At 39.7% G+C, this 12,243-nt stretch overlaps 1 protein-coding gene across 1 annotated transcript in view; it reads left to right on the top strand.

The window, feature by feature from the left end:
* NDUFAF2 (NADH:ubiquinone oxidoreductase complex assembly factor 2) overlaps positions 1-12,243 on the top strand; it is a 72,053-nt gene that overhangs the window by 46,209 nt on the left and 13,601 nt on the right. Inside the window, exons 2-3 of the mRNA XM_033009037.2 lie at positions 2,290-2,379; positions 11,614-11,654. Coding sequence (XP_032864928.2) covers positions 2,290-2,379; positions 11,614-11,654 — 131 coding nt within the window. The remainder of the gene's footprint in view (positions 1-2,289; positions 2,380-11,613; positions 11,655-12,243) is intronic.

The raw sequence follows: 12,243 nt of genomic DNA on the forward strand, positions 1-12,243 counted from the left end.
AGAAACCTTTGTTTCCAGTAGGTAAATTATGTTGTGTTACTGATGATGAAATAACACAGTAAGTAAATGAAGTACAGTATAATCTCTTCAAAGTACATAGCACTTCAGTAAATAGGTATGCTTTAGAAATTCTTGTTTCATCATAAAGTTCACAGCAATGCTGTGCAACTGAATTTTAGTCCATTTGTCTTAAACTAACAAAGACTGCACATTCAGTCTGTGCATTTAAAAAAAAAATTCTCTAAGTAATTAATAAAGTGTTTCTTCCATGGACTCCTACCACGCAAACAGTGCAAATGAAGGAGTCAAAAGTGTCCTGGTCTTGAGTTCTCATGGACATCTGAGATTCATTCAATTTGAAGGGGAATTGTGAACTGTTGCTGTAATGTGGTTGCTCCAAGCATGCACATGGGTGAGAGGGTGATCCAGTTTCCATTTGCTGACTGCAAAACATACTGATAATTTATAGCTGGCAGGGGCTCTTGCTCAGTTGAGGTATCAAAAACATCCAATTCCCTGTTGATGGTCCCATTTATCCTCTCACTGATCATGTATGCCATGTTTTGGTTCAGCTGCACACATCAGGCAAACTTGTTAACAGAGAAATCTTTGTCAAATAACAATTTTTTAAACAGTGAAAAACAGTCTGGGGTTGATGGAGATCTTTAAAGTAGTGTGTATATATATATATTATTTTAAAAAATTGATATGGGAAGCATAATAATTTGTTTATAGAGCAACATAAGTTTGGGATTATTCATTATTTGACTCTATTTTGACCTGGAAGGTTCTTCAGTGGGTTCTTCTTATGTAAATGCGGATATATCAGATTTAGTGACTGCGAGGGAAACACCCATGATATTTTGGATATAGAAGAGGTGCTCTTCTGTAAAAGAAACTGAAAAATTTAAATATTAATTTTATAACATCTGTTGTGGTTTGAGCTCAGAGGACAACTGAGGACCACGCAGCTGCTCAGTCCTCCCTTCTCTCTCAGCAATGAAAAGGGACAAATGAGCCAGGCTTGGGATTCAAGATAGGACCAGGAGGGACAGATCACCCATTATGGCCAGAGGCAGGAGGAAGACTCGTTAGGGGAAGAAAATAAGAACATACATTTATTACAGACACTAACAAAACATAACAGAGTAGGGCAGTGAGAAGCACTGCCACATCTTGCTAACACCTTCCCCCCACCCCTCCCTTCTTCCCGGGCTCAGTTCTGCTCCCGTTATCTCTACCTCCTCCCCCAGTGGCGCAGGGGTAGGGAGTGGGGGGTGCAGTCAGTGCTGCCACTTCTGCCATCTTCGGTGGGGGGAGCTTCTGAAACTTGTTCCCCCTGCTCCATCGTGGTCCCCTTCTCACAGGAGACAGTCCTCCACAAACTTTCCTTGATGTGAGTCCCTCCCACGGGCTGCAGCGTTCCCCACAGTGCTCCGTCATGGGTCACTAACTTCCTCCGACTGGATTCCCTCCCATGGCTGCAGCCCTTCCAGAGCTGCTCCAGCGTGGGACACCCCCGCATGCTGCAATCCTCCCAGCACTGAACTACAACAACGGGGGCTACCTTTTCCCACAAGACCCCGGCCTTCTTCGGACACAGAACCTTGATCACTGAGGTGGAAGCCACAGGCCATAAATCAATGTCTGCTCCACCGTAGATCTTCATGGGTGTTGAGGTGGGGGGGGGCCGCCCTGCCGTCTCCCCACAGGATACAGGGGGGTCTCTGCTCCGGCACACCTCCCCCCTCCTTTCTTCCTCTGTTCCTCCACTGACCTTGGTGTTCATGCAGCTGCAGCAACTTCTCCTCACAATTCCGACTCCTCCTCACCACGTCCCTTCCTAAATACGTTATTGAAGAGGCGCAGCTGATGGGCTCAGTTTTTGAGCAGAGGTGGAACTGACTTGGAGCTGGGGGAGCTTCAAGAAGCTTCTCACAGGGGGCCAGCCCTATAGCCCCCTCCCCTGCTGCCAAAATGCCCCACCACTCACTCAAACCCAGGACAAAGGGATACACTAAGGTGGATTACTTGGGCTGAAATATATTTGTCGTTAATAATCCAAGTCAGCTGTAGCACATAGAAGTTTTTGTTAAAGTTACTGAAACACAAGCATTTCAAATTGACATCTAGATGGTAATAATTTTCTTGGTATTGTGATCATCATTTTTCTCCTGCGCATGCCACTGCACTTGTGTAAATAAGTACAGTTCTTTCAAAACAGTAATGTAATCACCAATTTAAATATTATATATAAATATACTTAACAGCTTTTTTTTTTTTCCATAGGGCAGATTAGACCAGAAAGAAGATTTGTAGAAGCAATAAATCGTCAAGCATATCAGTATGAAATGGGTGACTTTCCAGCAGAATGGGAAGGTAAATCCTGAATATTTTAGTTTTATTTCAAGATAGTTTTGCCATTGAATGTAGATTCAATTTTTAATGGAAAGCCTGGCTATGTAAATAGATTGTCTGTTATCTTTCATTTTGAGTAATGCAGGCTTTTGTTTAACTGCATAATTATTAATAATTCTTAAGTAATCCCTTTACAAATAGGAGAAATTATATTTAGGAAATCAGTACTTAATAAAAATGTAAATAAAGCCTGTATGATCATGACTTTCTCCTATTAAAGGTGAAAATATTTGTGCCTGAGGAGGATCTGATAGAATAACCAAAACTAAATGTGTTAAATTTCCAAATTATGATTTCTTAGCGGTGTTAATTTGCAGGTCAGTTGAATTATTGGTGGCACCATGATTTGGTTTTTTTTTGTTTGTTTGTTTGTTTGTTTTTTGTTTTGTTTGTTTGTTTGTTTGTTTGTTTGTTTTTATGGTGGCATTTGGTTTCCTATACTGTTCCTTGCACAGTCTTGTAGGGAGTTGGAGGACCTGTTAATAATGAACCATTTTTTCCCACTGCTACTGATGAAAATTTTGTCTGAAAATTTGGGACATAGAAGGAAGTTCAGGGAGGTTACAGAAGTTCCTTAGGATTAGCTAAGCAGCTCTTGGAGAAAGCAGAGAGGAAGCGTATGTTGGTTCTTGAGACTGTAGGAGCTCCAGTCAAGTATGGGGTTAAATGTACTTTAAAATCCAGGACTCTGTATCATACGCAAGGAACCCCTGAAATAGTAGGTAGAGTCTACCCATCATTCTCCATGCTTGTTGAGGGAGAGTAGTGCTTAGGCATCTCCGAGAAGTTGGCAGGTTTAAACAAATCTAACATTTAACAAATGTAAATTTTAATCAGTATGCAGTTAAACTGTGGAATTCCTTGTCATTGAATAGTCTGCTTGCTGGAAGTTTGCATGAGTTCAAAAAATGACTGAAAGAATTTGTGGAAGAAAAATCCTTCTTGTACACAGGTATTACTGTGGTTTAATTTGCTGCTGTCTTTTTTGAGTCAAAAAATGCAAACCAACAGTCTCTACCTGCACTTGTCGGGAATTAACAGGAAACAGCATAAACAGTCAGACTGTCTCAGATAGGTGTGGGCTAGTCACCCTTTCACAAAGCATTGTAGACTGGTTGAAGCAACTTGCTCTATAAACCTGTTCCTCAGGACTGTTGGAATCGGTGTAGCACTAATAAGCCTGCACTGTATCTTTCTTCAGAAACAGCACAGATCCATGTGACTCAACAGTGTGGTGCATGGGAGGGTACAGCTGTTCGGAGGGATGCTTTTGGCAAGTGCCAGTACATGGACTCAAGGGTCAGGTACCCTGCAATATCAACTTGCCTAAAAAGATGCAGCTGCCAGACCCGAGATGCACTTTTGCAAGCCAAGGCATCCTATTCAGTTTTGTTTTAAAGAAAAGACAATTGGCCAGTCCAATTTTTATGAACTGCATTTACACTCTTAATGCTGAACTTCCTCATCTTTGTAACTGCTTTTTTTTCTCTTGTGATTTTGTCAGCACCAAATAGAATTTGCAGAAAAAAGGAAAAGTATGCTGATAGGTAACAATCTTTTGCCTCTTAAGTACTGAATTTCTCTAGAAACAGAAAGGAAAAATACATGCATCTTTTTTTCCCCTATGTACTCCTTCAGCAAAATGGGTGTGGAGTGTATATTTCTGACAGATAAAATATGGGAATTCCACAAAAAAAGGCTAACCAGTGTTTTTTTGTCCAGTGACAATTTAAACATTGCAAACAATTTTGTGGAAGTATAACATAATTTTTAAAATCCAAAACTGGTACTTTTACTGTGGGTATAGAGGCTGTTGAAAGAACTATTGTGCTTTTGCTATATATTGGGGTGTGAATTACAGACATGAGATGCTATGAAGTTCAGTTCATCACTACATTTCTGCCTTCTGTAAAATGAAAAATTCTCAATGAGTAAGAAACGGGAAAGAATGGAAAGAGTAGGGAGCTTGAATAATACTGTAGAAGCCAGTTATATGAGTAGGAACAGCTTCATGTAAGATTTTTAGACACGCTTTGCTGAAAAGCTCATTACAATTCTGTCCCTAATTTTACCTCTGTAAGATTAGTCTAGAAGTTTCCCAGGCCCGCAAGACCTGTGTTGAACTTTCACTCTGTGTCTTCTGTCCAGACTCTTGAAAATTTCCCAGTGCATTCTTTCTGTGGGTGTTCACTTTATAATTTGTGCTGTCGTGGATGCTGATCATTCCAGCAAACAGTCTGAGACTTTGCAGAAGGATTTCTAAAATACTTGCTGTTTTCTCTGAACAGTAAAAGAGGAGTATAAGGTTAGAAGGCTGTATAATATTTCTTACTTTTGCTTTCTCTTTATTCTTGGAAATTGTGGATTTTTAGTGTTCTAAATCCTCTCTGCTGGGCACACGCTTACATCTCCCAGGGCCTTCTCTCATAATCCTGTGTATGCACTTCGACATCTGCAGCCTCTCCGCTTTAGTTTTGTCTGGTTCAGCAATAGCAGTCTCCTTGCCTAGCCTTCTCAGATTTTTCACTTTAAGGACTGTGCTAAAGTTTCTGTTTCCTTATTTCATCTCCTTTTTCTTGGGAGCTGCAGAGAGCTGCTTTCACCTGTGCTGTCTCTGTTCTGCCAGGACTCAGTTTCTTCACTTGTGGATAATCCTTAATGGCCACCTGATTTAAAAACAGTCATCCCAGCACCCTTGCCCTCTCCTTGTTTTCCTACATCCACTGTGTGACTGGAAAAATATCTCTTGTGACTGAAATGAATAAAAGTGTTGTCCCTGGAAATACTTAAGGGCTTGAGTTGTCTGAGGAGAACTTGCACAAAACCAGAGACAAGCGACTGTTTCAAGGAGTGGGAGCAGGCTGTAGTGAAATTTGAAAAGGGTCTGAGTTAAATCTCGTTGTATATCTAAGACATTCACCCTGGAGAGCTGGTAGACTGGGGCTGACTTTGGAGCTGTGTTTATCGTTATAAATATGTAATAAGGTAAACAAGACCAAATAGAAAGCTCTAAAGCAAATAGATAAAACAATAATACAGCTTACAGGTTCAATCTCCGCAAACTGTTTCTCAGACTCCGGAGAGGATGTTTGTGTATTAGTCCTGAGACTTTACTGAATGTAGGGCTGACAGTTTACTCCTGAAGGGATTGCCTGGAATTTTTCTCCTGAAGATGTTAGTTTTAATTGCTCCACAGGATTAAATTTCCTAAATTCTCAGATCTGTGCATTTTACAAAAGTTTTGAATGTCCATTAAGGCTTTTGTAAAACTAAAACATGCTCAATGTTAAAAGAATAGAATCATAATGCCTTGTGTTACCCTTAGTGTTAGCTATTGGCATACAGAAAATTAAGTTGATTTTCATTTTAAAAATCCAAAAGCGTGTTTTGTTTTGTACTGTAGTTTTTAATTTAGATTGTGGTCCCTATGCAAATATTACCTGGTTTTGTCTAGGTGAAGCCTCTTACTACAAAGTGGACATGCATATTTTTCTTTTCCCTAGGCAATATGGATGCACACAACAGATAATCTTTCTGTAATGTTAGTTCTGAATGTTCACCTGCTGTAGAATGTGCATTTTACCTCCTCGGGACATGGTGATAGTGCTTCTTAGAGGAGATCAGTAATTTTGCATACCTACAGATATTCATGAAATTGCATGCTTCATGCAGCGTTTTATTGCCCATCCATTAGTCTTTTTTTTTGTCTTTCCTGGTAACATTTAGTGATTAATGGGAGTGTTAATTTGTATGCCCACTTTTACACTCATTACAGTGTGTTATGTGCCAGTAGGAGTCCTAAAGTTCAGTGAAAAACTCATGTATACTAATAAGAATGCAAATGAGTGCTGATGAAAAAATGTGATGGTCTCAAGGTAGGAAATGTCCAGTTATCTTGTGAAATTCCTTACAAAAAGTATCATTACAATAAGTATGGAATGCAGGAAGTGCCATCCAGGTAAAATGAGAGGCAGCAGTGTAATTAGTTGAAATGGAGTCAATGATTAATTTTGCCAGACCTGTGGGGGGCAGGGAAGTGTGTTTTGGTTGCACTCAGTACACACATTACCTTCTCTACTTTACTGGGTTTAAAACATCTTGTCTGGCAATGGTAAGGGCATTTTGTTTTGCTAGCGTAGGAAATGGAAGTGTTCATGTGGAAATCTTCTCCAGCTATAACTGTCACTGGACACTTTTTTAATTAAGTATATGCATGTGTACATGTAGTGTTCAAATAATATGTAATAAAGCACCTGCCTGCCTTGTTTCCATCAACAAATATTTAACCATGGTATAAATCTGTTCAGTAATTTAAATGTGCATTGACTAAAAGTGTAATGGAGAGCCCGAAGAAAGGTGGGAGAGCTTTTCCTTTGCTAAACTGTATACACTGACTATTGTTCGAAGAGAATGCAAAATGTCTTAATTTGAAGATATCATTTACTTGAATTTTGTTAAAATCAGTGCTAACTTAGTAGTAAATCACTGGTTATATTTTTGTATACATTCATTCTTTCTTTAATTGTTACCATTAATTTCTCTTATGCCTGAGTTATGGGATGTTGTGTTTGATGCTCAAAATATTGTTGATAGCATAAAAAAAAAAGGCAAAACAAAAAAAAGGAAAGTCTTTTTAAATATTTTCACAGAAGGTGGAGATTAAATATATTAAGAGTCCTCCCATTCTTCTCCCCAAAGACTGAGGAGTGGTCAGTTGAATTATTAGAAAAATGCACTGCTTTTGAAAGACTGATGAAACAATTAGATGCAAAAGTGAAAAGTGGGATATACTAAATATACTCAATTCAGATGATGTTTTCTTTGCTTTTAATCTTGTAATGTATCTTGAGCTGTGCTTTACATAGAATATTTCAGAAATGGATTTGCACAGAGGGAATGTTATATATTAAAGCTAATTAACTTGATCTCATGGCTATAAAGAGATTTTAGTAAATTTTGTTACTGTATTCCTCCCTCAGCTACATAGCAGTGAAGGCAGCTTTCATTAAATAATGATTTTCTAATGCAGCTCATTAGAGAAGTTAAAATGAGTTTATCTGTAGTAATTTGGAAAATGGTATCCAATCTTAGTGTCAGCAAGTTTTATTTAGGGTTAAACTGCAGAAGATTTGTAGTCCTGACATTTATTAGAAAGAAGGAGGGTTGATAAATCCTATAAAACCACACATTCAAATGCTTGTTATAGCTAGAAAGAAAAATAGCACAATGTTATAACTGTGTATGTCATTTCTGTGTTTAAATAGGTACAGTCTGATAATAGAATGTTTGATACGAGAAATACTCCTAACTTAAGGATTGTTGTGTTGCTTTTGAGTATTGCTACTAATTGAGATCTATTAATGAATGAAAATCTGTTGTGTAATGCTCATTGCTTCACAGGACACATGTCATTATGTTACCCTTCACTGTTCTGTCTGTGGCTTGTTAAACTGAGGCAGATAATTAAGTGATAAAATCTTTTAATAGAAGTATTCAATTCATCTGAAAATCATTAATCAAATAACTGCCTAAAAGGCCCATCTGCTAGCAAAAGAAATCTAATGTAACTGTTATATTTCAGCAGCAGTTTCTAATTGCAGCTTAATTTTTGTAGGATTTCAAATTTTAAGAATTTTTCTTTAAGAATCACGGACTGTAATCTTATTGAAGTTAAAATGCAGCTGGTGTTTTAAGAAAATACTGGCAATTTCAAAATAATGAAGCAATTTGTACATTCTGAAAGCTGTAGAATTGAAACCAGTAGTACTGTATTTTCATATGACATAAGCAAGACAGAAGATAATACTTTGTTGAAAGTATTCCCTTAAATTTTGGAGGTTTAAAACTTAATTTTTTATGAAACATTTTAAACTACTACTTTTGCTTTTTTTTTTTCCAGCTGTGTCTTTTATTGGTTAGTGACTAGTATACATACTTTACTATACCTCATATCTATACCACTTTCTTGCTTTTCTGGATGATATTGGAACTGTTGGTGAATATGGACAAAGACAACGTATGTCAGGAGGAAAGGCTTATGTGCTATGATTTTCTCTAATAGCATTATTGGTCCATTTAGAAAGAGTGTCTGCAAGGCTGCCAGCTGAGAAGTGCCAGTCTCAGTCATGCCAACTGAGTCTCTCATTTTGCCAGATTTTGCATTTGGAAATCATCATAAAATTTAAATGTTTGGAAGTGATACAGGTACATGCAAAATTTTCTAGTTCTACAGATGTCCTGGGTTGAGTGAGTGGTGGAGTTTTTTGGTGGCAGGGGAGGGGGCTATCGGGGCGGCCCCCTGTGAGAAGCTTCTCGAAGCTCCCCCAGCTCCACGTCAGCTCCACTTCTGTTTGGGAAATTGAGCCCATCAGCTGCACCTCTGTGATAACGTATTTAAGAAGGGACGTGGTGACGGGCAGTCAGACTTGTGAGGAGGAGTCGCTGCAGCTGCATGAACACCAAGGTCAGTGGAGGAACGGAGGAAGAAAGGAGGGGGGAGGTGTGCCGGAGCAGAGACCCCCCTGTATCCTGTGGGGAGACAGCAGGGCGGCTCCCCCCTGCCACCCATGAAGATCTATGGTGGAACAGACATTGATTTACAGCCTGTTGTTCCTGCTCGGCTGATCAAGGTTCTGTGCCCGAAGAAGGCCGGGGTCTCATGGGAAAAAGGTAGCCCTGCTGCTGTAATTCAGTGCTGGGAGGATTGCAGCATGCGGGGGAGTCCCACGCCGGAGCAGCTCGGGAAGGGCTGCAGCCGTGGGAGAGAATCCAGTCGGAGGAAGTTAGTGACCCATGACGGAGCAGTGTGGGGAACGCTGCGGCCCATGGGAGGAATTCAAGTCAGAGAAAGTTTGTGGAGGACTGTCTCCTGTGAGAGGGGGACCACAATGGAGCAGGGGGGAACAAGTTTTGGACACTCCCCTCACCGAACATGAAGGAAGTGGCAGCACTGACTGCACCCCCCATTCCCTGCCCCTGCGCCACTGGGGGAGGAGGTAGAAATATCGGGAGCAGAGCTGAGCCCAGGAAGAAGGGAGGGGTGGGGGGAAGGTGTTCTCAAGATGTGGCAGTGCTTCTCACTGTCCTACTCTGTTAAGTGTTGTTAGTGTCTGTAATAAATGTATGTTCTTTTTTTTTCTTCCCCTAACGAGTCTGCCTTTTGCTCGTGATCATAAAAGGGGGATTTTCCCCCATCCCAGTCCTATCTTGAACCCCAAGCCTGGCTCTCTGTCCCTTCTCATTGCCGGAGGGGAAGGGAGAGAGAGCTGCTGCATTGTGGTTGGCTGTCAATCAGGCCTAAACCACGACAACAGATTTAATTGAAAGTCATTTAGTTGTATTTTGGATTATCTTAATGGGCTGTTTTTCTTTCCACTAAGATAAAGCTTTTGCAGAAAGCATGATGTTGACTGTCCAGTGCTCAGTGGCTTCTCCACAATGGCAAATTTGGGTCTAATCTTTGTTAGAACCAAAAGACCTCTGAGAAGAGCTGGCAGGGACTACTTTTAATAAAGTGTTTGAGAATGGTATTCGAAAGAACACATCGTCAGAATGTATCATCTGATAGACAACCAAAAGTAATATTGGTATCATTACAGGTATTTTACCATTAACCTTGAGTGAAGGCTGTTGGCCTTGCCATTGTAACTAAATTCCAAGCTATGTAATGCCATTTTGTCTCCTTTAATTAAGTTGTTATGCTGATTGGAAGCTATTCCTCCTAAAATCAGTTTCATAATGTTGCTGAAGCAGAGTGGTGTTAGTGTTTCACCCTATGTGTAACTGCATTTTGCGTAGTGAGGTGACATTATGACTCTGTGCAGCTTTTAGTGTTTTGTACTTCCTATCTGACTCATTCCCTAGTTCCCCTTAAAATACAGCACAGATGGTATTAGAAAAATAAGAGTTGGAATAGTTCCTTCTTAAAGCATTTGTGAAACTTTATAGACAGCTACAGGTCAGACCAGGAATTTGGCTGGTGATAATGAAAATGTTATTTTTGCTCTAAATTTCAAGCACAGTAACAAAAGTCTTAATTATCCAAACAAACATACAAAAGAATATTTTGCCATGCCTCAGCACTTGGAACTGGCTTTCCTTATGTTTGTCCTTCTGTTTATTACTGGCCACTTGCATTCTGCTACTCGTTCATTTGAAAAATACAAGCAGAAAAGACAAATGTCTACAAAATATACAACCCAGTACCTATCAATTGTGTGGATTGGAAAGACATGGAAAAATGCTATAGTAATGATACTTTTTAAAGAGTGATGGAAATTGCCTTGTCCACAGTCAGGTAATTTGTTTGTCTAAATAAAGCCTGTAATAGTCGGAGCTATCTCTAATTCATCAACTGAATGAAGCAAGACCCAATGGACTGCCACTTCTCTGTCTTCAGTGGGGTCCCTTTGGTTTGCTACCTCCAGTCAGTCCCACACTAACCACTGGTGTTTGCAGTGGGAGTGGGCATAAGTCTATAGATTTTGGTTCATGGAAAACATGAGTCACAGGGCAATTGTTATTGCCACCGTTTTCATTCCTCTGGTCTCTTTTCCAGCATGAGTTGACTGAGATGGAGGGAGCCTTTCCTCCATTACAGAACCTCCCCCTTAATGCAGTGGGTAATCCCACACCGCCGTAGGATGTGGTGCAGTCAGGGGTCTGCAGCCCCTCAGTCAAGTTTGGGGCTCTATCTTTCATCCCTGTGAAGGAATTCTGGTTGGCACTAACGTAAATAGGTTTTCATATTCAACAATGCCTGAGCCATATACAGGAATCCTTTTTCTCCAGAGAGGCCTAAGGCTTTTTATACTTTTCCGTGGTCGTCTTGTAGTTTTCTCAGGGTGAAGCTCAGCTCTGTATAGCAAGGTCAAGAACGGGCCTGGGCCATGGGCCCTACTTTTTAAGCCCTGTTTTGGCAGCCAGAGTGTTATGTAAACTGCACCCAAGCTCTCTGCATAGAGGTGATTTCCTCCCCCCCTGCCCCTTCCTTCTGTGGGGGAGGGTATTGACATGGGAAATAACATATTGGCTCTTTATATTTTGGGAAATAATATAGCTTGCCAGGTTGTGTCAAATTCTGTTGTAATTTTTTATATAAACATTTGCTTTCTGTTACAAATTCATCCTAATTTTGAGTTTTAATACTGTCTGTGATCTTTGAAATAGTCAATTTGATTTTTATTTCTTTTGCAGCATGGATAAGAAAAAAAAGAAAGGATCCACCCACCATTGAGGTGAGAAAGATAAAGTGTCTTTAAATTTTCAATTGTTATCATTAAACTACAATAGTTAGTTTATAATGGACTCATCTGTCCAGTAATTTGTCAGTTTGGGGGGAGAATCTAGCATTTTTCTTGCCTAATTGATGAAATTATACACAGACTAGATATGTCAGAAAAAGAAAAACAAACTCCAGTGTTCTTTAGTGTTTTTTTTTTTTATGTGAATTCTTTAAGATGATCTATGTGGATTCTTTAAGATGTTCATGGCCATTCAAGAGTTTCTTTAATTAAATGAATTCTGAAATTACTGCTATGAATTTTTAAAATATGCCTTCTGCGTATTAATGCAAGGGATTTTCATGGTAGCTGATACTAAAATTCAGGTTTCAAATCCAGTTGCCGATGGATTCATCAGTACAGGAAAACAAATTGCACTAACATTTTACAATGGTAATGAGCTGGGGGAGTTGCAGCCATGACTTTTTCCATACGTGGTTTCTAATCGAATGAAACAGGGAAATATCCCACAGTCTTTCATTCTGATGAGTTTGTAAAGAGTGGGAAGAGTTTGACTGTTGATCTGTGTATACAGACACATGCA

This window comes from Tyto alba, unplaced genomic scaffold (assembly GCF_018691265.1).
Source record: "Tyto alba isolate M040663 unplaced genomic scaffold, T.alba_DEE_v4.0 Super-Scaffold_42, whole genome shotgun sequence".
In the NCBI taxonomy this organism is placed as follows: Eukaryota; Metazoa; Chordata; class Aves; order Strigiformes; family Tytonidae; genus Tyto; species Tyto alba.